The sequence below is a fragment of the Takifugu flavidus genome, chromosome 8, assembly GCF_003711565.1.
Source record: "Takifugu flavidus isolate HTHZ2018 chromosome 8, ASM371156v2, whole genome shotgun sequence".
Taxonomy (NCBI): Eukaryota; Metazoa; Chordata; class Actinopteri; order Tetraodontiformes; family Tetraodontidae; genus Takifugu; species Takifugu flavidus.
Genome location: NC_079527.1, coordinates 4,494,771 through 4,521,426, shown reverse-complemented (window position 1 = coordinate 4,521,426; position 26,656 = coordinate 4,494,771). Strand labels below are relative to the sequence as shown.

At 46.9% G+C, this 26,656-nt stretch overlaps 2 protein-coding genes across 12 annotated transcripts in view; one reads left to right on the top strand and one right to left on the bottom strand.

Annotated features, from left to right (window-relative positions):
- Window positions 1–3,271, bottom strand: part of ptpn18 (protein tyrosine phosphatase non-receptor type 18) — a 12,113-nt gene extending 8,842 nt beyond the window's left edge. For 4 of the 6 annotated variants that reach the window (XM_057041568.1, XM_057041571.1, XM_057041572.1 and 1 more), the window contains exons 1-3: window positions 1,275–1,432; window positions 567–675; window positions 292–368 (exon numbers count right to left, since the gene is read on the bottom strand). In XM_057041568.1, coding sequence (XP_056897548.1) covers window positions 292–368; window positions 567–675; window positions 1,275–1,346 — 258 coding nt within the window. In that variant the 5' untranslated portion in view covers window positions 1,347–1,432. Of the gene's footprint in view, window positions 1–291; window positions 369–566; window positions 676–1,274; window positions 1,444–3,096 lie in introns of those variants that run through there. The other 2 variants (XM_057041573.1, XM_057041574.1) reach the window with 2 other exon arrangements.
- gripap1 (GRIP1 associated protein 1) lies at window positions 2,173–22,881 on the top strand. 6 transcript variants are annotated; one of them, XM_057041555.1, is made up of 29 exons: window positions 2,173–2,318; window positions 3,616–3,682; window positions 4,109–4,170; window positions 4,251–4,277; window positions 4,412–4,519; window positions 4,605–4,764; window positions 5,143–5,252; window positions 5,335–5,383; window positions 6,684–6,754; window positions 7,007–7,054; window positions 7,191–7,222; window positions 7,876–7,923; window positions 8,227–8,326; window positions 9,180–9,257; window positions 10,211–10,303; window positions 11,440–11,574; window positions 11,698–11,793; window positions 11,896–12,006; window positions 12,299–12,400; window positions 12,488–12,601; window positions 13,434–13,511; window positions 15,337–15,432; window positions 15,567–15,623; window positions 15,824–15,923; window positions 17,096–17,226; window positions 17,919–18,035; window positions 18,429–18,522; window positions 20,554–20,726; window positions 20,819–22,881. In XM_057041555.1, exons 1-29 carry the CDS (start codon window positions 2,271–2,273, stop codon window positions 20,897–20,899), a joined length of 2,586 nt encoding a protein of 861 aa, XP_056897535.1. In that variant the 5' UTR covers window positions 2,173–2,270; the 3' UTR covers window positions 20,900–22,881. The 6 variants fall into 6 exon arrangements, with proteins under 6 accessions (XP_056897535.1, XP_056897531.1, XP_056897537.1 ...); XM_057041551.1 differs by having other exon boundaries at window positions 6,588–6,754; XM_057041557.1 differs by lacking the exon at window positions 7,876–7,923.
- Window positions 22,882–26,656: the final 3,775 nt, after the last annotated feature.

Genomic DNA, 26,656 nt, shown 5'->3' with positions numbered 1-26,656 from the left:
TATTACAAAGGCAAATCCCTTTTTCACCCCCTTTAAACGCTGTCTGTCTGTCTGTCTGTCTGTCTGTCTGTCTGTCTGTCTGCCTGCCTGCCTGCTGCCTGCCTGCCTGCCTGCCTGCCTGTCTGCCTGTCTGTCTGTCTGTCTGCCTGTCTGTCTGCCTGCCTGCCTGCCTGCCTTATTAAAGAAATGACAGCACAGGCCGCGTAGGTCAACATAGAAACACGGAACTTATCCAGTGCTCATAAATGCGATGAATGAAAGGGGACTCAGAAGGAGGATGATGATGTTTACCTGGATGAAGCTGGCGTTGATGTAATCCGAGTCACAGTCCGCGACCGGTAGAGACAACACCACGCGTGACTGGTCGTCTGCACACAGACACACAGAAGAGGGAGACTTGTTCAGCAACGTTTGTGAGGCCCCCCCGGGTCAGTGTGGTCTGACCTTCCAGTCATCAGACCGGCTCCCACCAGCACTGACACTGGAACGGACCCTCGCTGTCAGTTCTCCCCGTCAGATCCGACCACGACATACAGAACTGAGCACAGGAAGGAGAGCGTCCTTACAGGGGAGAACATCTTTGTATCGGTTCTTCTTGACGTTCTCCTGAATGGCACCGACCTCACAGGTCAGCCCAAGCTTGCTCTTCAACACCAAAGTCTGTGAACACACCACCTGCCCTCACACACACACACACACACACACACACACACACACACACACACACACACACACGAAAAGTATTAATGATAGTGGAAAAACAATCATTATACAACATAGCTCAGTGCGTGTGCACCTTTTGTCGGGTTTTAAAGAAAATAAGCCCAAATATGCCCATTTTCCGATTGGTTTCGATGCGTTTTAACCATCGATCCCCAACAACAGAGAAAAGGAGCCCGATCAGGTGGCTGTTGTGAGCAGAATGAGGAAGCTGAGCTGCCAACTACCACAAAGGTAACTGCACACACTCTTCAGATGCATGTGCATATTTAAAGCAGCGTGATGAAAACAAGCCCTTTTTGATGCGCTCTCAGGTTCAGAAGGAAGTGGACGGCCTGTCGTGCCGCTGAAGCCGCTCGTTTTGGTCCTTTCGCTCCTCTCTTTTGCTTCTCCTCTGCTGCTTTCACGGGTGGATGCAGCCATCCTGTCTGGACACCTTTAACACCTGGTGTTAGCTCTTTAAGTTGTTGGTACAGATGCTGCGAGTGGAGACTAAGCGGAGGTTCAGAGCATCATCGGGGCGATAATTAGCTGTTCTTCAGGGATAAACTTACGCTGTATTCCTCCTTGACAGCCTGGGGATCCACAGCCTTCAGAGTGGACAGCAGGGAAGGTAACAGTTCCATCAGATCACGTCCAACAACCAGGAAAGAAAGAAGACCAGACCAACACCGCAGCCGGACTAACCCTGAACTGAAAGCTCCAGGACGCGTCCGCCTGACTCTCTGTATCACTTCTGCCTGCTGCTGGACCAGGAAGTGTGAAGACACTTGACTTTATTTCCTCACCTGCAGATATTTCCTTCTGTTTCTAAAATTCAGTGATGAAACGCATAAAAACACCACACTTTCCCTGAATGTTTTTAAACATGCAGAGTGGTTTGATCCTGGATTCTGGGCTCTTTCAGACCCTCACAGCACAGTGTTCAACCTAGAATGTGAATTGCTGCAACCAACAGACACCCTTTTTGAGCAAAGGTGCGTGGAAGAGGGAGCATTTGCAGGCATTAACATGAATGATGGGGCCAATTTACCCAGATACCAAACATTATGATCAAAAAATGATCAAATACAAGCAGGTCCTGGGCCAATACTTCAGGAGGGAGAACTGGAGATGTCCACGTGGTCGTGAGATGAGTTTTTCCTTTTAATGTATATTCATGCAAGAAAGGCATTATGCAGGAGTTACGCTTATGATCACTGGTAATGTTGTTCAGCTTTGAAAAATAAATGCTGAAGAATAAAAGCTCTTCTATAAAACTATTCTCAATTCAGAATTTCAGGCAAGACTTTACACCAGAAGTGAGATGAACACCTCCACAATTAATTTGTAATATCTGGCGGGGTTCAACTTAACATCTAAGACGTGTTTTACCACACTCGGTAAACATTCTTTTCCAGACAAACTCTTCGAGCTTCCTCCGCACACTCGCAAAACGAGAGATTCTAGAAAACCGAGTCAGAGTGAGACGTCTGTTTATTCTCCGCCTCTCTGTTAGCCGCTCCGTCCCCTCTGTTAGCTTAGCCTGCTAGCTAGCCTCCCAGGTAAACATGGCTATGTCACAGGCTCTCTCGGAAGAGGAGTTCCATCGGATGCAGGTAAGGGAATCCGCGGGTGCTTTTCTACAGGGTCTGGTGTGTTTATCTTTAGATGTCGCTTTCAATTCACGAACGTCACCGAGCAGTTCAGCTGACAGACATCACGGGGGGAAACGTCCAAGGCTCCCAATGCTAATGTTTGCTGATAGTGCAGCAGGAGGTAACGGCGCTAGCTCCGGGCTGCGGTTTGTTTTGAGAGGGTTGGTCGTTTTTTTAAATGACAGTCTCGGACGCTCTCAACTGGCAACGACGCAGCATTCATCTGACAGCCGCTCCTAGGTGGACTGCTTAGTCTGCCTGCCCTAGAAAAAGCCCGATAAAATGGTTCTTTCTGTCCCGCCTGTCACTTTGCTAACGCGTTAGCATTCACGGGATGACAGTCATGAGATCTTGGCCGGGCTACGGCGAAGCACCCTGCTAGTGTTCCCTCCATCTAAAGTTGTTGTTCTGGTGCAATCAGTGAAATCGCAGGCGTGATTATTGGGGATGACTGACACCTGTTAGCATGCTAACCGCCTCCCCGGCACATCAGGCATCAGGTCCCTGCTGACCCCCCCTGCAGCCAAGCTCCAGATGGTTCCAGAGGATCCACCTTTCTTTTTACATTTACAGTCTCCTGAAGATTCTGCAGAAGGACTTGAAAAGAACCTTTTGATACAACGATTTGAAATATTACCCACACAGGGGTGCACAGCAATCTGCCATCTTTTATCAAATTTCAAGATGCAAAAGTAGTAAAGTAATAAAAACAGGTTTTCTGCACGAGCTTCGTTCTCACCTGTCATCACAGAAGATGCGTGCGGATGTGCAGAGCGTTGCTGCAGGTTGGAGGCGGCCAGGGCCTTGATTCAGGGAGAACCAGTAGATCTCTAAAGTCAGCAAAGCCCTGTGAGCTCGACGTGCCCGGTGGTGCACTGAGAGTGTGATGAACACACGAAGTAGCTCAAATTTCCCTGTGGCTTCTCTCACATGCACAGCTTAGCTCGAAAGGTTTCTCTGCTTCACCCACGGCTGTGATGACACGATCGTGTCCCTGAAGCAGCTAACAATCCTGGTGGGTTGGTGGGTTCTGTAGTGTCGGTGGGGGGGGGAGTAGTGCACACGTATGGGCCATCAATAGGGCATGAAATGATCTCGCAGGCCGGATATAATTTCATTGTGGGCTAGATGTTTCTATTTAGGCCAGTTTGAAGCTCCAGTTGTGGCGGAAACCCACAAGAGTGAGCCAGAGACGGATGATTTGCCTGTGTAACTCTTGTGTGTGTGTGTGTGTGTGTGTGTGTGTGTGTGCGCGCAGGCTCAGCTGTTGGAGCTGAGGACCCAGAACTACAAGCTGTCAGATGATCTCAGGAAGACCACTGCAGGTAAAACATCCGAGGTTTGACCTTTGATCATCGTTATAACGTCCATTAAACATTATTGAATGAGTTCAGCGGTGTCACACGGGTGTGTGACCCAGGTGTGTGACCCAGGTGTGACTTCAAGAACCTCAAAGCATCATGGGAATGATTTCCCTGCCTGACAGGAAGAGTTGCAGGCTGGTGCAGCTCCATTAACAGCCCAGTCTGTTCCAACTGGGCCTCCTGGCTGACAGTGCCTCTTTAGAGGGTTAGAACGGGTGCAGCCTGATTAGCTGGACTCAGGAAGTCCCCGGGGTGCTGACCCACTACAGAACGCAGCCTGAGAGTCCAAGACATTGAGTCGGACCCACCGTCTCGTTCAGATTCAGCCTGTTGGTCGTTCAGCTGGTCGTGTGAGCAGGTTGACGGTGACGGTGATGTTTGTTTCAGAGCTGAACGCCGTCCGTCAGAAGAACGTTGGTCTGGAAAGAGACTTCATCAAAGCGCAGAAGGTGGTGATTATTCCTGCTTTGTCCCCCCCTCCCTCCCAGTTGGTCTCCTGCTGACACCATTTTCCTCCTTTTGTCTCCAGGCACTGAATAAGAGCAAGAAAGCTCAGGTGAGTTCTGACCTTCACCAACTCATAACACAGAAAAACCCACAAACAGGACATCAGCAGGTTCTGGGCTCTAGGTTCTGGCCAGGAGAGCATGCAATAATGTCGTTTTTGCTAACGTTTGTCGGCTGCTGCAGGAGGTGGAAGCCTTGCTGGGTGAAAATGAGATGCTTCAGGGGAAGCTGCACAGTCAGGAGGAAGACTTCAGACTGCAGAACAGCACGCTGATGACCGAGCTCTCCAAGGTAACCTCCTCTTTTCCAGCCCAATGTGCTTGTTTACCCCTGGGCAGCAGAATAAACCTGCGATTATACCCCCCCCTCCCCACAGCTGTGCACGCAGATTGAGGAGCTGGAGCAGGAGAACAAGGGCCTGAAGGAGGCGGGAGGAGGAGGAAGCAGCGCCACATCAAACGCGGCCTCCAGTCCCGTCGATGGAGAACTTCTGCGGCTGCAGGCAGAGAACGCCACCCTGCAGAAGCAGATGAAAGGTGTGCAGCTCTACCTGCCCCAGGGGGCGGGACAGCTGTGTCAGAAGAGCCCCCGACAGGACAGAATCATGGCGGTTGGCCTGTAATGACCACAAATAATTAAAAACCAAAGAGCTGCAGGCTAGGCTAACAGCTAAGCTAACGGCTATCTATGCCAGGCTGCCTGTGCCTGCTGCTGCTAATGGCCTCAACATTAACGCCACCTTTTCAGAGCTGCGCATTAACTAGCTGGCGAGCTGGTCAGCCACAGTGGTTTACCGCTGTGGGTAATACTAGTTAAACGTTTTCCTCGCTACAAAGAAAATCTGCAAAGAATAACTCCTTTGACAGAGAAGTCAAGACGTTTGCTTTGAAAGGTGACCTGTAGTTCCGCTGCAGCCCTCCAGGATCGCTGCGACCGACAGATCCCGAGTGTTTCCGTGGACGGAGACGGGGCGGCCGGCGCCTCGGGGAGCGCGGAGGCGTCTGCAGCGGGGGCATCGGAGCAGGTGAGTAACAGAGCCACCTCGCGGCTCCCTGAGCTGAACCGCAGAATCCGCTGCTGCCTGAAGGATCTGTCTCCGTTCGCAGGAAACGAAGCCGCAGCAGCAGCTGGAACACACGGGGAAACAGCTGCACGGTGAGTTTGGGTTGAATAGACTCACTTTCCCTCTGACACTACACTTCCTGTCGTCTTCTTCTAATGACCACAAAGGGGAAACACGCAGGTTAGAACCCAAATCCACAGTGAGGAGCTGCTCACGTCCACCAATGGTTTGGTGGTCATGGTTTTCCTTTCTGCTTCACCGCTTTAGGAGTTTCATTCATTCTCACGAGCTTTTCTGGCTGCTGTCAGCATAAAGGTCCCCTCTGGTGGTGTTTGTTATGCCAACGTGGTCACGCGCGTGCCAAATGGTGCGTTAAACGCACGGTTTAACTCCAAATACAGGAACCATGACGTTGTTCCAAGAGTTCCAGAAAGAACCCAATTTAACACTCAAGTGGAGTAGAACGAGAGATTCTGCTGTTAAGAGTGCTCCCGGGTTCCAAAAAAAACCAGGATCCAGCCTCGTTCCTTGCCTCGTGTCGGTTTCTGATCAAAATTGAAAAGGCCGCGTGTCTTTGAACGCCTCATTTCCAAACGCGAGTGACGGCGTGAACCCACCAGGCGTGACCTTTGGCGCTGATTGTGTTGTGCTCACGTGGGGTCGGTGTGCACTTTGATTCTTTTCTTTACAGCTGTGGATGTGTTGGTGGCATGCTAGTGTAGAGTAGCTAGCCAGCTCAGGACAGACACACACTACAGGCTCCGAACCACCCACAATGCAACAGTGCGGATCCTCTAGGTGGAACCTAAATTGCCGAGTCAAACGGAACCATAGCGATACGCCAGCATCACACTCAGTAGAGGGGCTTCATTTAATTGGGCTGCTCGTGTGTTTACCCAGGTTTAAGGTCAAAGGTCAGCTCCAAAATCCAAAAGTCCTGATTTTAGTCTTTGGTTTTTGTTTTTGAGCGGAGTTCGTTCCAGAGGTGGCGTAACCCGGCCCTCGAGGGTGCGATCCAGCCCGGGTGTCACTGTCGAGGACCGGGTTACAACACCCCAATTTAGCCTTTTTTGTTTTGACTTTTTTTTAATCTCCTAATGAAGTGTTTCTCGGGGAATTTTCACACAAACCTCTTATCGCACGGCCTTCCGCCCTCAACTTTTTGATTTCGTGGCCTGAAAGTGTCAGACTGATCTGTGGTCTGAGTCTTCCAGAAGAAGGAAGGTCGCAGACATCTTGCTGCAGTGTGTGTCTGGCCTAACAGATTGCCCCTACTGTGTGCGGCGCCCCCTTTAGGCCTCTCAGAGAAGAGCGTAGAGAAGATTGTAGCTAAACAGGCAGCGCTAGGCTGGTCGGCTGCTCTCTGTCCAATAACTCACTGCTTTGGACCAGAGCTGGAGATGGCCCTGAACACCGAGCAAGAGGAGAAGAGGCTGCTGAAGGAGCAGATCCAACACCTGGAGGTATATTCACACACACACACGCACACACACACACACACACACACACAACTCACGTCCTGCACACATGTCATCGCTTTTTAATGCAACACACGTGCCTTGATGGCCCTGGCTTCCTTTATTTCCTGCTTTAGTGCTAAAAACACAGTTTAAAACAGGAGGAGCCAGATACCGTGCGCCTGTAAGGCTGCACGTGCGCAAAACGAACCACTACAAATTCCCGTTTGTCTATTAATTCATCTCGTTTGTGTGCAGACAGCTAAGCAGGCAGAAACGAGCAGGCTGCAGGAGGAGCTGGCCAAGGTAAACATGCTGACAGCAGAGTTCACTTTTGCTTTAGCCTGCTGTAAATGTCACCATTAAATGGGTTTTACTTTCTTTTTAATGCTCCTTTCTTTGGCTTTGTCTGTGTCTGTCTGTCCGTCCGTCTGTCCACCAGCTGGCTGAGAAGTTGAAGAAGAAACAGGAAAGGTGACCCAAGTTAAAGTTACAGTCAGCTCCAGATGTCGCTCGTATTGCCATGTTTTCCAAAGGCTGCTTTGATTCTGTTTTAGCTCTTTAGTTTTACTTTCCTCTTCAGCAAACCTCAGCGGCCGTGAGGCGGATTTAAAGCAGCTCCAGAGCCGTCGGGAAGTTTTCCGACCCTCACTTTTACACGTTCTGTTAGACTGAAATGAAAGAAATCCCTCATGGGTCCAGGCTCAGCACCCCAGAATGACCAAGTAAAAACAGACTTCCCGACCTGTTGCCTCCACTCTCTGTCGCTATGATCGGCACTGCTTCGTGGGGCCCAGTTCTCTGCTGGTCCCATCAGGTCCCATCAGGATGGCCGGTCCCTGTGCTGCTCAGGTCCCTCCAGAGAGGTCTGGGTGGGCTGAGGTCGGGGCTCTGAGTTATTGTCTCTGTGGGGGGGGTGACCCTTCGGCCCAGGCTGAGGCTTTTCATTGAGCACGTGGAGGACCTGTCTGGGCCACTGGGCCAGAGGTGGATTCTTGTTTCATATTTTAGCATAAGGCTGAAACATGAACGGCTAAAGAAGCTAAAAGGCTCTTAACCCTTTCTGCCTGGACGGTCCATAGACGGGACGTCTGTCTCACTGTCGGATGTTCTTTTTCTCCCGTCAGTTTTCAGCGTCTGCAGGGAGAGAAGGAGGTTCTGTACAACGACAGCAGGTCAGAACCACACTCCACAACTGCAAAAGCATGCGGTTTCCGTAGCAACCCAGCTGCCAATAATGCACGAGAGTAAATACGACAGAACGGGAACAGGTGTTTGATATTTACGGAAGAACCCAAAGAGATCAGGTCCAAACTGAGAAGCGAGGTCGGAGTTGGTAGCACAGCCTGTCTCAACGCCTCCCTGTAGAGACGCATCGGCCATTTTCCTCTGTTCTGTTATTGTCAAACACATTTTAGTCGAATTTGGGTAATATTGCAGATATTGACTTCTTGTTCTGTTTGCGCGTTTCCTCGCAGGACCAAAATCGATGAGCTCAACCAAAGAAAAGAGGAGGAGGTGAAGGCCTTGAACAGCTGCATCCAGAAGCTCCAGTCAGACGTGGCGGCAGCCAGTCAGGTCAGACCTCCGTCACTGTCATTGTAGAGCAAAAAAACAGGTTTGAGATATGTCTCGTACGCCGAGGTCAATGTTCCCTCTAATTTTTCATGTGTCTGAGCAGACACACAAGCACCCTGAGCACCCTGAGGCCCACTGTGAGCCACATCAGATGGGTACGCACCAGTATCAGGCTTGTTCAAAACCTTGGATCAGAGCAAGTTACCTGGCTTCTTAAAAGAATCAAATGACAGCAGCACATAAAATGAAAAAGACAAAAATCTTGCTCATGAGATGTGTGATGTTCTATGTGAGAGTCCTGCTTCAACCATAGGAAGAGTCACTCAGTTTCACCGCTTGTTCTTCTATGTGCACACACTCCGACAGCCATTCCATCTTAAAAGAACTGCATTTCTTTTTTACTTTGGCTTCATGAGTGGATGTGGCTCTGCCCGTTCATTTCGCAATGATAAGGGATTAGCATTTGCGTCTCTTAGATCCGCTGCACTGTTGTTAGCTAGCTAACGTGCGCGGCGAGTAAAGGCAGGGCACATACGCAAACACTGATTGGCTGCGTAGCGTAAGTGTATCGTATTATTGGCTGGACACCTGTCGCTCATTGAGTTACGTTGCGAAATGGTACAGAAAACAATATTACTGGTCTAATTAACTAGATTATATCAGTTCTAAAATTAGATATTAATTAATACGTTTCTGTTGAATTTTATTTTGTGCGCTGCATAGATTTTCTTGTGCGCTGAGTATGTACAAGCCGTGTGCGGTTGCGCAAGCGCGCAGCTTAGAGGGAACATTGGCCGAGGTCAATTCTACCGAATTACAACGCCTTCCTGATCCAAGCTGTGCTTCCATTTAGACCTCGGCCGAGCTGAAGGAAGAACTTCTGAGCAAAGAGAAGGAACACGAGTCGGCTCTCCAGAACCTGAAAGACCAGGTAGAGCAAACACCGACCCCTTCAGGGAACGCTAATGAGGCTTTTCATGTCACGATCTTTGGCTGAATCGAGTCAAATGGTTGATCCGATCGCTCCTAATGAAGATGGTGAAGGGAACAGAAACTGCTCGTGTCTATTAACCTTTTCCTGCCAGAGTGACTCTAGCATTGAGGCTAAATTGACGGTTTTGGAGGATATACCGTATTTTCTGGACTATAAGTCGCACTTTTTTTCATAGTTTGTCAGGGGGTGTGACTTGTACTCTGGAGCGACTTATATGTGAAATAAATACATTATTACAGAATTTCACATGTTCGTTATTTTCACACTGACAACCACAAGAGGGCGCTCTAGGCATGTGTACCTGAGCAACAAGTTCCTTTAGCGACGCAGAAGAAGAAGCAGTGCTTCGTCTATGGAGTTAGACTTGATTGTTTGGTAAACTTGCTCGGATGTTCTTTATGCTGTAGTTATCTGAATAACTGTTAATACGTTAACAAAGCAGACACGTACTCAGTTCGTTGTGGGTCATGTAGCTGAATTGGTTACGTTAGCATACCGTAACCCTATTGCTAATCCATTATTATTTTAAATTGCCTTTCAAGATGAAATGTATGTTCTTGGTCTCGGATTTTATCAAATAAATTTTCCCCCAAAAATGCGACTTATAGTCCAGAAAATGCGGTAAACATATTTGGGTTGGTGTGGGACGTTGAGAGGGTCTGAGATCTCTGGCAGTTGAAAACGTGTGTCTGCAGCTGTCTGGGTCGCTGATCCGATCCATCCTTGTGCTCTAACACCTCTCTTTGTTGGATTGGTCTTCCCTCCTTTCTTCCTTCCATCCTTCCTTCCCTCTTTTGCCCTTGTTTGTGTCTTTTCCTCCTTTCTTCTGCTCCTCCCGGCCGCTTCTGTCCCGCTCCCTCTCGCCGTGGCGGCGTGTTTTGGCGCTGCAGGCAGCCAAACAGAGCGCAGTCAGTCAGGAGAGGGTGGAGAACATCCTGCAGGAGAATGATGCTCTGAGGACAAACCTAGCTGCTCTAGAACAGGTAACAACCCCTGTAAACTGCTCGACGGCCTCCTAAACCGTATCCAAGGCCCAAGCATGCTGCCTCAATCAGCCGAAGTAGAGAATAAAACCGGTTTAGCAGGGTCCCCTCACTGCTCAGGTGCTCAGGAACTGATCTTGTTTTACAAAACTATTGATGTAAAACCTTCTTTTTCCAGAGGATCCTCCCCACAATGTTAATATTCCCTCTCTGTATTTATTAAATCGTAACCTTAAGGAGAACGTTGCTCTGATCACCAGTCTCCGTGTCCTCAAGCAGGTAATTACTATATAGATCCTCCCCAGAATCCTTTGCAGGACCCAGATGGAACCCCTGAACCCAAAATAGACTCCTGAAAATGTTATTTTTTTTAAAAAGTAATGAAAACACCCTGGTCTGTCCTTCCTTTATGCCCTGTGATAGATAGACCCCTTGTCTTGCATATATCCATAAATCATTCACTGTGTGTGTGTGTGTGGTCAAATTTTACTTACAAAGTGAGGACATTTTTGTGAAATTAAGCATTTATTTGATATATTGACGCAGTAACCTTCAGTTGTCTGGGACTGCAGTTGCCAGATCATTTTTGAAATGTTCAAAAATGATTTGTAACTTTTGGAATGTCATTGTCAAGTAAGGATTAAGTCTTCCCTAAAGGTTCCCAATCAAAGGTTCTCCAGATATTCTCTTTTGGTTTAATGTTTTGGTTGATGCCCGTCTGAGATGTCTCCAGTCTCATTTCTCTCCATCTGTGACTGTTTTAACAAAAAGTAAACGAAAACCTGACATATGTATCATTTTTAAGCAAAGCAGTGAGGGAACATCATGGATGTTACCAGGGTCAACTGAAGAAGCTTGACCAGAGATTGAAACAGGAAGTAAACAAGCACATTTATGGCAAAAATCCCAATGAAACTGAAGGGCTGGCTGAGATTTATCCCATAAAATGACCTTCGGAACTCAAATGCTGAAGCTCTTCCAAGTCACAGGAAGTGATGTCGCTACCGGCTATATTATCAGCGTCGTCCTCATGTGGCCGTCAGTCCTGGGGTGTTTTCAGCCATCGACGCGACTCGCCACTCCCTCCCTGCTGCCAAACTACTGTTTTGACTGATGGGGAACGGGAATGTGTGCAGATCCAGACAGTGAAGACCCAAGAGATGAATCTGCTCCGTGAGCAACAGGAGGCGCTGACGGCCGAGCTGTCTCAGAGGCGGGCGGAGTACGAGGCTCTGTCGGCTCAGAGGGACGACCTGGCCTCTCAGCTACAGGTTAGCGCACCCCCAACCCCACACGCACACTCGGTGATGGTCCGGACTCCAGAGGGACTTTGACCTTTGAAGTCAAGGTGCTTTGATCACATAGCAAACTACTGAACTACTGATTTTCTTTAGGAATCAAGTTTCGCCAACAGGAAGTTGTTAGAGCAATTAACAGAGGAAGGCCACGAGAAGGACAGACTGCTCACAGAGCTGGATGAAGCAAAGAAGGTATACACACACCCACACACACACACACACACACACACACACACACACACACACACACACAAACACACGGCCATGAATGGTGTTGTATGTGTGCGCTTGTAGACAGCAGAGAAGAGGAAGGCCATGTTGGATGAAATGGCCATACAGCTGAATCAGGAGAAATCTAACCACAAGGAGGCGCTGTCAGACCTCAAACTGCAGCACGAGAAAGAAGTAAGAGACAGACACGCACACATTTGCTCCCCTTTTACTAAATTTCCTTGTTGTTCTTCTTCTGTCCTCATCTGTTTTTATCACGTCCACTGCATTACTCAACTTAAAATAAAAGATGTATAATTAAAATAGAATAAACGTTATAAATCGTTAACTGTGACATATTTGCATTTCTTCCGATTGTGTCACGGAGTGGACAGCCAGGGTGCGGACGTCCCGCTCACAGATGACCTTTGGGAAAATATGTTACTTCAGAAACATTTTGTCTTTGTCTTGTTTCCTCTGCGGTAAGATTCTGGGAGTAAGAGCGCGCTACGAGAAGGAGCTCAGAGGACTCCACGAGGACAAGAATCGATCGGAGGAGGAGATCAGACAGCAGCTGAGGGATGAAAAGGTATGATGGATAAAAGGCACGGACGGAAAGGCGGAAGCGGCTGCCATCAGTTTGCTCTGACTGATTCCTTCTGTGTCTATTGTTCAGGCTCGGACCAAAGAGCTGGAGGGTCTCCAGTTGCGGGTTGAGGAACTGCAGGCTCAGGTTATGTCAATGGAGGGAACCAAAGGCTGGTTCGAGCGGCGACTGAAAGAGGCCGAGGTCATTATTATTCATTGTCCTCTCAGTGGACACGGGGCTGAGTGACGGGGAACCGAAATTGTATATGTTTAAGTCGTGGCGTTCATTTAATATTTCAAATCAGTTCATTCATTATTGAACGAACCCCCGTGTTTAGCCCAACCCTCGGTCTTACGTGCAAACGTACCGCGCCTCTATTAAATACTAACATAAATCCTGCCCTGATTTATCAGACATCGGAAGACTGGAATGGAAAATTTGTTTGTTTTAGTGTACAGTGATCCCTCGTTTATCGCGGGAGTTGCGTTCCAAAAATAACACGCGAAAAGTGAAATCCGTGAAGTAGTCAGCTTTATTTTTTTTATTATTTTACAATGCAATACTGTACTATAGAATGAAACCAAAAATCAAAACCTGTTTTAAAGCCCAAAATTTGTTTAAAACAATCATTTTAATCTAGTAATACAAGGTTGGAAACATTGTCACTGGCGTATTTCAGTCCCAGCTGTGCCTCTTCGTCCTGACTCCGCTCCGCTGGAGCGTCTGTTTCTACTGAAGGCGCAGGAGTCTTTCTCTGAGAGAACATTGTTATGGGTAGTTGTTGGCGCTCTTTCTTTTTCTGAGCAAGAAGATTTTTATAAACGGATATGCCAACTTTCGATTATATTTGAGAACTGCAATGAACGACTCGCAAAAAAAATCCGTGAAGCAGCGAAGCCGTGAAAGATGAAACGCGATATAGCGAGGGATCACTGTATTTGATTTCCACACAAAAGATAATTGTAATTGAAAATCAGCAGGAGGGGGAAACCATATTAATCATTATTGAGCTTTTTGTTTCATCTCCCTGCAGGAAAAGATAGAAAAGAAGTCTTTGGAGCATCAGGATGAGATTGAAAAACTCCAGAGCGAACACCAGCTTCGACTAGTGGTACACACACACACACACACACACACACACACAACACACACACACACACACACACACACACACACACACACACACACAAATGAGGCCGCGCTCCAAGACTAGAACCATCCATAACATTTTCAGACTAATGTGACTTATCGGTCTTTTGGTTTCGGTTCAGCGCTAAAGACTCTCTGAACGTAGAGGTTTGGAGTCGGTTTGCTCCCCCTCCAGCCTTTGAGCTCCATGATGCCGTCATGCATGTGTGAACTGATGGATCATTTCTTCAGTTTGATCAGAGTTGGGGTGCAGGACACGTCTGGAAGGAGGCTCTGCCGACAGATTGACTGGCGCTTTAATTGGGTCTGATGACTATAAACCATTAACGTACTTTTAATAGGAGAAAGCTCTTACCTGGGCGGTGCGAGCTTCACTTGTGAGGTCTGGAATCCACCCAGGATGTGACGCATGGTGCCGCCAACTGGGCGCCGTTCGTGCAGTCTGTTAATTCTATAAGAATAATTCCAGCGTGGAACAAGAGGCTTGTTTTTTAATAGAATCTCAGGGTTGCCTGCAGGATTTGTGGAGAGAAACAGACCGCACGTTTAACCAGCCTTACTTTACAGCCTTATGTAAAAAATAGATTTGATACTGATCCACAAAACTTTCACAAATAACCTCAAACAACAAACTGGGCAAAAACTTGAGCCAATCATTCATCATCTGTCTCAAACTGGGAAACTGCAGAGAGAAACTGATGCAAAAACCCCCAAAATGAACCAGAAAATTAAACAAAATAATGACCTTTTTTTATTCCCTTTATGGTGCTGTTTTTAAAGCCTCCACATCATCCCATAATCTTGTTCTGATAGTCCCACCATCATGGGAGGCTTTCAGCCAATCGTATTAGCAGGTTGACTAACCTCCTGGTCCTCGGAGAAAACAGTTTCTCCCAGAAGGACCTGTGTGTGTGTGTGTGTGTGGCTGTGTGTGTGTGTGTGTGTGTTTTATCTGCTGCATAACAGCCGTGTAGTAGTAACTTTAATCGAAAAGGTAATTAAAAATTAAATAATTCTAATTATCAGACCTTCAGTCATTGTTTCATCTTTGACAACATGTACAACAAAACAAAGTTTAAACAAAAAACGAGATATTCTGTTGCTCAGTCAGTTTTTTTGGGTCGTGACAATTTTTAATGAGTTTCCCTCTTGATTTAAAATGAAATAATCAGGCTGCAGCAAAGGTTTTAATCTTCGTTCGAAGGCAACACTGGTGTTTCTGTGCAGTAGATCCTTGTTCAGGGACTAAGAGCAAAAGTAGAAATTTCAATAAAACAAAAGTTTTGAAGACGTGGAAGAAAAGCTTTTGTGTTCCAGTGCCTGGAATCCGTAGCTCATGTACAGTTAGCTGGAGGCAGCCTTGACTGAGCTCATTAGGGTTCAGTGGTCCTTCACCAGGGATAAGTGAGGAGACGGCCTGTTAAGCAGTGACTTAATGTTGTTCTGTCAGTTCTGAAACAAGCACTTGTGAAGTAGACTGTTTTTAGTTTTCATAGTTTCAGTCAGAGGAGCGCGGAGCAGCACAGCGTCAAATATTCTGTCAGTGGGAGACGTAGGAAGGTGCTGGAGTACTCGCTGCCACTGAAAACAGGGACAGGATGTTCTACGGGACTCCCTGCTGATGGCTGCTTCATTTATTGAAACACAGGAGTGTCCTATTAGCAGGAGGACGAGAAGCTGGAGCAGCGCTTGTCTGATCGTCCAAAGTCATGTCACCAAGTGAAAATGAGTCATTTCTTGATGCTTTCTGCATTAAAACATGCTAGTGATGCATGTGTGTCCTGCAGGAGAAGCAATCAGAGATGGAGAGATTGAAGGAGCAGCTGGTGGAGGTGGAGAAACAGAGAGATGAGCTCAACAATACGATCGGAAAGTTACGACAGGTAAAAATGAACTTTAGGTCAGGAGGGTTTTTAATAATCATCATGAGAAGTGGAGGATCTGTCTTGAGGCATTTACAACATCACTTGTTTTTAAAGCGTTGATATTTAAGAGCTGTGTGTTGTGCTGTCTGTAGGAGATCAGAGACACTGTGGATGGTCAGAGGATTTTAGAAAAGAAGGGAAGTGCTACGGTAAGAAGAGCTTCTCCTCCCAGACTTGAATTTGAATAAGAGACAGAATGTGTAGCATTTCGCTTGGTAATTTGAGATCAACCGTGCATGGAAAGAAGAATTAAAATGTAAATCCTTGACTGTGTGTGTGTGTGTGTGTGTGTGTGTGTGTGTGGTGTGTGTGTGTGTGTTTGTGGGTGTGGGTGTGCACGCACATGCAGCTGAAGGATTTAAAGCGACAGCTGCAGCTGGAGAGGAAGCGAGCTGACAAACTGCAGGAGAGACTCCAGGAAATCCTGACCAACACCAAGACCAGGACAGGTACACACACACACACACGCACACACGCACACACACACACACACACACACACACACACATGCACACACAGAGGACGGAAGCTTCTTCTTATTTTCCTCAGTCCAAATCAGCATTCCAGTATTTAGATGATGATGCTGATGCTGGTGATAATAATAGTGATGATGGTGATAATAGTGATGTTGATAATAGTGATGATGACAGTGATGGTGGTGATGATGATGCTAGTGATACTGATGATGAAGCTGTAGCACTGGTGATGATGCTGGTGATAATAGTGATGATGATCACAGTGATGGTGGTGATGATGCTGATGCTGGTGATAATAGTGATGATGTTGATAATAGTGATGATGATCATGATGGTGGTGATGATGATGCTAGTGATACTGATGATGAAGCTGTAGCGCTGGTGATGATGCTGGTGATCCTGTCTGTGACTCGCTGTGTGAACGGTAAATAAATCTCCCGGTACCACGACGGCTGCGTCCAGTAATTGTTGATGTTGTGGATGGATTCTGGTTCTGTCTGAGCCCAGAACCTGCTGCTCAATGTTTAGTGCTGAGCTCTGATTCCCAGAGCTGAGGTGGACACGCTGGCGTCTGCTGGTAAACACACACACACACACACACACACACACACACACACACACACACACACACACACACACACACACACACCACACACACACACACACTGCAGGGCAGCCCTCAGCATCATGTATAATCTATGAGCACTGATGAATATTTAAAGGGCTTTTCTGCACAAACCTGAGAATCAGACATTTTAAAGTAGCCTACTTATCTGGGCCGCTCAGAGTTCTGACATGGGAGGTCCAGTCTGCAGCGTTTAAGTAACGGGCCACTCTGTTAACGACCCCGTCGACTCCATTAAAGGATTAGTCTGCTAAGTTAAAGAGACAGTAAACTGCATTAAAGGAGCAGTCCGCTGCTCTTGTGTCCCCTCAGCCAGGAACAGCCCAGTCTGCTGGGTTGCTAATCTGCTCAGTGGCAGTAAAATGACTTGTCCCCAACTAATAAACACCCTCCTCATTCGTGTCAGAACACAGGAACTCGTGTGCAGGTTGGATCCAGGTGGGAGTGAATGTCTTTACATGAGGGTCCGTGGCTTTGTTCCGCTGGTTCCAGGACTCTTTTCTTTTCTCTCTGGCTGCAGGCCTGGAGGAACTTGTTCTGTCTGAGATCAATAGTCCCAGCCGCTCTCAGCCAACCGGAGACTCGTCTTCCGTCTCCTCCTTCTCCTACAAAGACATGATGAAGGAGACTCAGACGACCAACCAGAATAAGGTGAGTGAAGCCTCCAGCCCAGTTCTGGCCCGCGGTACTTTCTGTTCTGTTATATGCTGTGTCTCACTTTCCTGCAGTCTTTAAAGTTCCCTTATTTTTAGTTCCTCCTGTGTGTAGCCGACAGCATCTATTGATAGAAAGACTATTTATAGAGCAAACGGCTTCAGTTAAGGGAGCTGAGAGGTTCTGACAAACTGCAGTGGGCCGCGTGTCGGTCCGCCTGGTCATGTGACTGACAGCTGGGATCAGCATCGCAGGTGGAATAAATCCGTTTGCTATAGAAATCCCGATGACAGTGTGATCAATAAAGCTTCCGGCGTCATTTCAGCCGCCGTAAACACATATCCATCTCCTAAAGTCCAGCACTGGTTCAATGTGACTTGGGTTGGGATGGATTTTAAATATCTGCTCTATATTAGAGGCATAAATGTCCACTGTTCATAATATGGTGCTGTCTGTGTACACACTCATCCATCCAGGTCATAGTTATCCAAAGTTGGATCAGATTAGACCGGACTTGTTACGGTTTCCTTCAAGGTTCCTCGAAGTTTCCTTGAAGGTTCAAGGAAATCTATCTTTGGATAATATGGTGGTTTATATGACTGTAAAGGGAAAGTGACTCTACTTCTTAAACCTCTGAGTCACCTGTGTTGGTATTAACCTCTTCTCTGTACACCTGATCTGTCCGTCAGTCCGGCGGCGGCAGCCCTCAGTCCCAGCGTCCCGCCGACCTGTCGGATGACGAGGTCAGCGAATTGTTCCAGAGGCTCGCCGAGGTCCAGCAAGAGAAGTGGATGCTGGAGGAGAAGGTGAGTCCTCCGTTACCGTAACGACCACATGTCCCGTGGCCATCCCCAAAGTCAAAGCAAAGTGGACCTCCTACCTGTGTGCCTTTAATATTGCAGAGGTTTTAATACTTGAGTTGATGCCCTGGTCAACATGTTTCAGATGCATTATTAATGTGCTCTGCAGCATTCAGTATTTCGGCTGTTTCCAGGTCAGGGCTGATGCTGCAATACTTAATCTCTCAGCTGGTGGACGCAGCTCAATCAGCTGCTCGTTTTTCTCTTTACGGCTTCAATAATTCAAATCTGAAGCTTGTTTCTGTTAAACCGCGACATCTTTATCTTTGTATCGTAATGCCGCTACACTGCGGCTTCACTACGTCTGCCAGATTTGGATTTCGGTGGTTTTGTGCGCAGGTGAAGCACCTGGAGGTGAGCTGTTCATCCATGGCTGAAGATATCTGCAGGAAGAGCGCCATCATAGAGACCTACGTGATGGACAGCCGCATAGGTAACCCACAGCCAGAGTCTGACCAGGAGTTTGGAGTTTGGTTCCCTCCTATTTGTGACTCAGGTTCTAGCTTTGGCTTTGGCTCTCATGGTCTGTTTTACCAACCAGCCCCACAAACAGGGAGCTACATTTGGCTTCTCGCTGATGAGTTTTGAGGTGAATTCAAATAAACAAGTTCTATTTTGGTTAGTTATTTAAATCAAACTCTTTAACGGTAACTTTAGATATTCCCAATATTCAATGACATCAGATTTTTCTGATCATGTTCTCAGATTTGCAGAAACCAGCATCTGTTTCTGAACATAACTTTAGTTCACGCGTTAGCTTTAGTTTAGTGTTTCTGCTCCCGTGAGAAGGTTCCGGAGGACCAGCTGGTGTCCGTGGGTGCAGCTTTGAATCTCGCTGACAGTTGCAGCCTCTGTTTAGACTTTGTTGACATGTGTTGTGCTTCAGCTGTGACACTGTTCAGGAGGCCGGACCGTCTCTACGTTAATGGATTGTAAATACACACTCAGGACCCGGGCGGGGAAGAGCCAGATCTTCCCTTTTTCAGCTGCTGTCTGATTCACTCAGGACATTTCAAAACTCCTCGTTTTGTTATTAGTTTCTAGATCTGCTTCTGAAAATTATCAATTTTAGTTATTGGACCTAGAACTCAGGAAGTTCTTGATATTGTTGTTACAGAATTAGAATTCCAGGATCATAAACTCCAATTTATAAGAAAACAAAAATGGTGCATTTTGGCAACAGCGGCTAAGCTGACGACGAGTTTCAACCTCATTTTTTGTGAAACGATCGGTCCCCCGGCAAAGGCAGCAGAAATAACTGTCGATAAGTTGGTCAAAGTATATGAATGGAATTATTTATTTTGTATCACTGGAAAAAACCAGAAGGTCCCTGACCTGCAGCCGGAGGACCTCATGCTGCATTCTTGGGGTCACCCACTCACTTGGATAAGGGCCCGACCCAAAGATGCTTTAAAACGTGGTTGCAGCTGAGAGGGACTGGACAGAGTGCAGTTGCAAGCGTCCAGTTACTTGGACGACTGACAGGACTCATTTCAACCTGGAGCTTTTCCTTTTTTGGTCAAAGGAGAGCTCTCGAGCAAATTTAGGCCAAAATCTCTGTCGGCGAGTTTTTGATGAGCCCTCCGGGACACAGGCCGGACACTTTTATGTTTTGTTAAGTTGTAAAAGGTTTTGAACCATCCAACAGTTTCATATCCTGGAGGCAGCAGCAACAGCTGTGTATCTGTGTGTCATCTGCATATAAATAGAGAAGAAAGTCGGTCCTGAAATGGAACCTTGGGGCACACCGCGGGGACCACGGCCTGGGGACAATGACTCACCTGTGGTGGCTGCAAAGCTTCTCTCTAAGAGACAGGAGGCAAACCAGCTGAGAGCCGTGTCCTTAATACACACTCAGGACTTCAGACGAACAATTAAGATGATGATCAACTTTGTTAAAGGCTGCGCTCGGGTCAGGAAGGATTAAGAATCAAGTCTCTGCTGTCAGCCCGTAGTCGAGGTCTCTCCCGACTTTAATGAACAGTCGGTGAGGGGGGGAGGGAGTGAGGGAGTGAGGGAGTGCTCAGTAATGCTGGAAAACAGACTGAAATTTCCCAAAGAGGTCATTTCCACACACACCACGTCTTGAAGCTGAGTGGAAACTGTTGTCTAAAACTTTTGATAAAGCCAATCTGTCTGAAATTATTATAATCTGAGGTGTTGCCACAGCAACCCAGCAAAGGAAATGGAGCAAATTAGGGTTAAAAGATTTAATCAGTAGATCGATCTGACACTTTAACACCTCTGGAGAAATTCTGTGGGAACCAAATCAGGACTGCAGCTGGATACAGACGAGAGATGTTCAAACACTCTAAAATAGCTCTAAATATTCCTGCCAGCATGTAAAATACAGCCGAGAGCGGTTCTCGTAAAAGTTACCTGTCCTCATCATGTGGAAGGTTCGGTGAGACAGGTTCCTGGTGTGGGACTCAGCTTGTGTGTGGTTCCTCCTCCTCCTCCTCAGATGTGTCGGGCAGTGTGGCCGGAGGTTACAGCAGTTCTCAGGGGGACCGAGGAGGTCTGGGCTCAGTCCTCAGAGATCTGGTAAAACCGGGAGACGAGAACCTGAGAGAGATGAACAAGAAGCTGCAGAACATGTTGGAGGAGCAGCTCACCAAGAACATGCACCTGCAGAAGGTCCCCCCCCCACACACACACACACACAACACACATCCAGCTGCCGCACTGATCTGGCAAATGAACTGAACACAAAGTGTCTTTCTGTGCAGGACCTGGAGCTGCTGTCCCAGGAACTGGTTCGGCTCGGCAAAGACAGCGCTCCTGCTGGCAGCACAGCCAGATCAGAGTGAATTCATCTGGTCCTCCCCTTCCTTCTACCTTGACTACTGTTCACCCAACTGGAAGGTGCGGACCTGCACCCACAACCCATCCCCGGCATTCCCTCGCACCACCTGGAGCTGCTCTCATCTCCCCATCTCTGCCCGTGAGCTGCAGGAGCGGGAACGCTGAGCTCAGCTCCTTTGGGTTGCTTTTGAATGTACAAGAATTGGACTGCGCTACTCTGGCAACCAGCTAGAAAACAAACATTGTCAAATGATATCATTTTTGGAGAATTCCAGGCAGCTTCTTCCTCTTTTTTTGTCGTTTTTTCCTATTGGAAGCTGGATCTGTCCATGATTACTTTAACTGGATGCCGAGGAATAACCGGTGAAACTGAGGCCATGACGTCAGGTTGCAAAAGTAGATGAAGGATGGTTTATGGTATCGTTGTCGGCGCTGAAGTCGGTTTCCTGTGAGCGACCAGTCAGTTCGTCCCGGCGTCAGTAACACCCAGTAGATGCAGGGCAGGACGTTGGAGGGTGAAACTCAGGAAGCCAATCAGAAGTTTGAAGACGGGTCATGTGACTTACTGACGCTTGAACTTGCTACAATGATAAACATGAGGCGTTGATATGTCATGAATCCGGGACCAGATCATCGTCGGTCCAGCCTGTCCACATCCAGCCGGTTCTGTTTTCATGTGTGTAGTCGGGTTGTTGTTTTGAGTGTTCTATGATATTGACGGCTTCCGAGTCTGGAGAAGCAGTTGAACTAATCAGTCTCTGGTTTAACCCGGCTAAATCACCAACTCATACATATTTGATGGGCCCAGAGGACTCTTTTAAGGGGTTTGGATCATCGTTCTTGTCAACAGGGGTTGCTTGTTTGGATCAGTGGATCCCAACATCACAGCCTCGAACGCACAGCGTTGTCGTCAGCGTCGATCCCCACAACGATCCATCCTAGATGGAACACGGTGCAGTGCAGGAAAAAGTGATCTCTAATTAGGCTGGAGGTTCTGATTGGCTGGCAGTTAGAAGAAAGCCGCTTATGAAAAGTGATCATCAGCATTTATGAATAACGATAGAACAGATCACAAATGATGAAGAAATGAGGGGAGATTTTCTCTTTATACGTCCATTTGGTGCTACTTTTGTGCTTCACTTGCATCAGCAATGATGATCCCTTATTTAATCTGCACATTTTAGGCAACAACTGTCAAAAAAATTCCAAAGAATTAAAATGAAGACTTGCTTTTATGGGGTTGGACACGAAATCTGAAGTAGGACAACTCGACAAATACAGAGTTAATTAATATTAATGAGTTTTTTTGATTAAAAAAAGCTTTGCTTTGTTGTCTTTCAAACCTAATTTCTGAATTTCCTGGTTCTTATAATCACAGATTTAATCAACAAAAGTTTTAATGAAATGAGCCTTTGATTTTTAAGAACATGGGAACTGAAGCTGCTGCAAAAGCACGATGAAAACTGAAACCAAAAGCATCAAGTCCGCCGTTGTGAGATTGGGTCGCGTCATCCCTCTTTTGAGGTCCTATTTGGACTGTAGAACGTGATGAAGCTCATCCGCCGTCTCTGCCTTTGTTGTGTGTCTTCAGCTCCAGTTGAATGTCCACCACAGGCTGTTTCCGACGCTCGGGGACATCCTGTCACCACCTGTTCGTTAAAACTGCCTGTACATTTCTGCTTTTTTGGAAAATAAAAGCGTCTCTCTGGCACGTCCGCTTGTGTTCAGCGCAGCTTTAACCTCTTCAGAAGCGACCTGGTCGTCCTCTCTAAAGGACGCTGAAGGCTGCACCGAGCACAGGTTTTTAGGACGGGTCCATGTGCTGGCAGGGACGCAGCCTGTCGCTCTTTCTTTATTTGCACTGTTGAACTCTGTATGTATGTATGTACGCTGTATCACAACTTCTAAATGTTCTAAATCAATGGATCTATTTATGTCGAATAATAGTGACTGGACAGAAACTGAGATAAAATATTGTCTCGAGACAGGTGACGTGTGTGTGTGTCTTCTTTTTACGTCCTTGTGATCTGCCTGAGGGCGAATTGATGGTATAAATGAAAAGGTCCTGGTTTCTCTCTGCTCCAATGAGGGACCCTCCCAGTCCCAGCAGCTCATGGTACAAGAGAGGACAAGTTTCCAGCAATCATGGATAGAACTGGGGTTTTGTTTTTTTACAAAAGGCTCTTATGTGCACTTGAGGTTTTAAACATGGTGACTTTGAAGACATTTTCTAAGAGCCAGCTCACAGGATATGCACAAATGATGTTTAGGTGTGGGAAATAGGTAGGAAACCAGTAACCAACCAGTATGTGTGAAATGACTCGGCGGCCTCCAAGTCTGCAGCGGCTGAGTTGAGGCTTGCTAGCATGACTCGTAGGATTTCTAGAGTTAAAAAAGCCATTGAAGGATGGAAAAGTCGATTACAGTTTGGACTCTGGTGGTTAAAACTTTGATATCTCGACGCCTCCGACTTCCAGAATAGTAACATTTCTGAATTTCCATCTGCTGGTAAAAGATTACTCGGGTGAAGAGGATTGGACCCAACACCTTCTGGTCCCTGCTCTTGTCTTTCCGTTTGGCACCGAAGTTTTCTAATGAAGTTGAAGAAAGTTGGGCGCTGCTGTTATCGCTGCGGCTGACAGAGGTGAACCTGCGGCTCCCCGCTGTCCCCCCACCAATCCTCCCTGTTTTAGCCACATCCTCCGTCTGCTCGCGCTGAAGTTTGCTGATGGAGGTCAAGCGCGAGGCCCTCAGCAGGGAGATGCTGCCTCGCACATTAATTATCTGCGCAGCACTTCCTGTCCCACAGAGAGACGGATTAGAGGAGTGACCACTTGCTGCTGATGGGGGCCGTCTTAATGAGATAGCGTCTGGTTGGCTGGGCCATGGGTTAATTGAAGTGGACCAAGTGATGAGTTCTGTCAACTCTGGCTGTAATTAAAAGGGAAATTTCTGTCTGTCTGTCTCTAACGTGCCTCCTGTCATTTTCTTGTATTTTTTCCCCCCACTAAGACACCATTAAACCTCATGGCTGCCGCACCAGGCCGTGGCTTCAGCAATGGCAGCGTGGATCAAGGCCCACTCAGAATGGAGCAAAAGCTGTCAGAGACCTGATAGGTGCCTCAGCCAGCTGTTGCCTGCAGACTCTCACTACCTCACTACCTGGTCTTCGAGGTCTTCCTCCATTTGGTCATAGTCATCAGCAGGTGGTGATCAGTTGACGGCTCTGTCCAGAACATGTCACAGTCCAGAAGATATGAATATAAATTCATCCAAACCAACACCCTGTCTCTCAGAGCCCATCCCAACTGCTAGGAAGAGCTTTCCATCTATTAGCACATGTCTCTTAGATACCAGCGCTCTGCCGCTGTATCGCATGCGTGACAGTCTTTTAATGGAGCTGTTATTAAACCACGAATCAGGAAACCTTTAGATGATGCAGACATGTTAGCCAACAATAGACCAATCTCACGTCTTCACTTTTGGACTAAGCTCACTAGAAAGTGGCTTCCAGCTAATTCTGCAGCTACCGCTAAAGCAAGAGACTTTTCGAGGCCTTTTAGCTCAAATGGTGCTTGTGAAAGTCACTCATGACCTTCTTCCAGCATCAGATAGAGGCCTGATGTCTGTTCTTGTCCTGTTCGACCATAGTGCTGCTTCTGAAACAGTTGACCACCATGTTCTCTTACTAAGAATTGAAAAATAACTTAGTATTAACACTCTGCCTTAAACTGGATTCGATCTTACCTGTCAGATCGGTCTTGGCTTGTCCATGTTAATAATGAATGCCATTATTATATATATATTATATATATATAACTAAAGGTTCTCAACCACAAGGTTCAGTGCTCGGTCCATTTGTGTCTATTTTCTACATGCTCCCTCTTGGTACCTTCAAAAAACTTCCACTGTTATGCTGATGACACCCAGTTTTATTTATATTGGAACCAGATCCCACGTGCTGGTCTGGATGACCACTGTCCAGTTGAACTCAGATAAAACTGGTCATCAAAGAGGCCTGAAACTCCTGAGGACCATGTTCTCTACTGATGGATCCTTACTGGGTGGCATTAACCTGGTTCCCAGTACCACAGTAAGGGACCTCGGTGTTTTATTCAGCATCAGGATCTGTCTTTGGACGTCCATATTAAGCATGTTTCAACATCTTCATTTAAATTTCAGCACATTTTGTCCCAAATTGATGCAGAAGATTAGATCAGGCAGTTATTTCCTCCAGGCTGGATTGTTGCAATTCACTTTTACAGCTGGACCAGAATGCACCTGCTCATTTGTTGACTAGAACCAGGAAAAGTGATCACATTAGTCCAGTAGTGGCTTCTCTATACTGCTCCCTGTTAGAGTAGATTTTAAAACCTCCTCACATATGAGGCTGGTCATGGTCTCATACTCTTCTATTTCAGTGAACTTATAACTCCTGATCATCCAAACCACAGTGCTTCACTCTCAAAACACAGGCTTACTTTAACATACTTACCAGGGTTTCTAAGAGTAGTAGAGGGGGCAGAGCCTTCAACGATCAGGCCCTGGTTCTATGTTGGAAAATATTGGTTTGACCTGAAGGACGGGAGCGGCAGGTGAGGGGAACCACTGGCTGATCTGGTATTCATGTTTATAGTTTTGTACAGTGTTCATTGGCTCAAATGTTATTGATTTATTCATAAAAGATCAAAGCAGATGATGATGGTACTGAATTTGAAGAAAAATGGAACACGAGACAGAATAGGAGCCTTATGAAACACAACACAAATGTTATAGCTGAAACAGGAAACAGGTACAAGGATCATATAATGACAGTTGAGGAGATTTAACATTATGAAATATTAATCTTGTTTCCTATAGACCAGGACGAATCTTGGTGGAGATGTTGCAGATCCCAGTGGAAGCCTCCATCGTTCCTTTCATTGGAGAACCTGGAGGCCCCTCCACCTCCTCCTCCAGCCCTCCTCTGATTAAACAAAAGGCTGCAGAGGAGGTTCATCAAGAAACTGGGTGTCGCAGAGATTCTCCTCTTGGAAGCACAGTTTTGTTTAAGAAAAGCTGAACATTTTCTGTCATCAAAATATAAAATGCAAAATAAAAAACCTCCTCCTGTTTCAGATGGATATGGTTCCCATTTAAACGACAGTGACTTTGAAAGAGAAAGTAGCTGGTGTTGAGGTCAAGAGGGCACATGAGCAGACAGAAAGGGGAGGTGTGGTTACGAAGAGGGGAGTGAAGAAAGGGGAGAACAACATGTGATGAAAGGACAAAAGGAGATCTAATGTTGGAAGGTGAAAGACGAAAGAGACAGGACGAGTGTTGAAGTGAGACAGGACACAGAGGAGAGTTCAGGTGAAACTGTATCAGCCTGGAGGAGGTGAAAAATGAGGAGGAGTTTTACTGTACAGAGCAGGTCCTCACAAGCAGACAAGAACAAAGTGATAATATGGCGATGACATCATCAGGCATCATCAAACCAGGGGGTTGTCACAGTGACCCCCTCCCACACAGACACACACCCAGAGGAGAGTTAAAAATTTACCACTTTCTCTCCTGCAGCACTCAGCTAAATATAGCATCATACACTCTGTGTGTGTGGTGTGTGTGTGTGTGTGTATTTGCTGCATATTGAGTACCAAAATCCACATTCTACTATCAAAGTCGGGACCTTTTTTGGGAAGGATATTTTGTTGTGTGTCACAACTCCAGTGGACTGGTTGAGTAAAGAAATAGTTTAAAGACTGAGGTTAGATTTGGGTTTA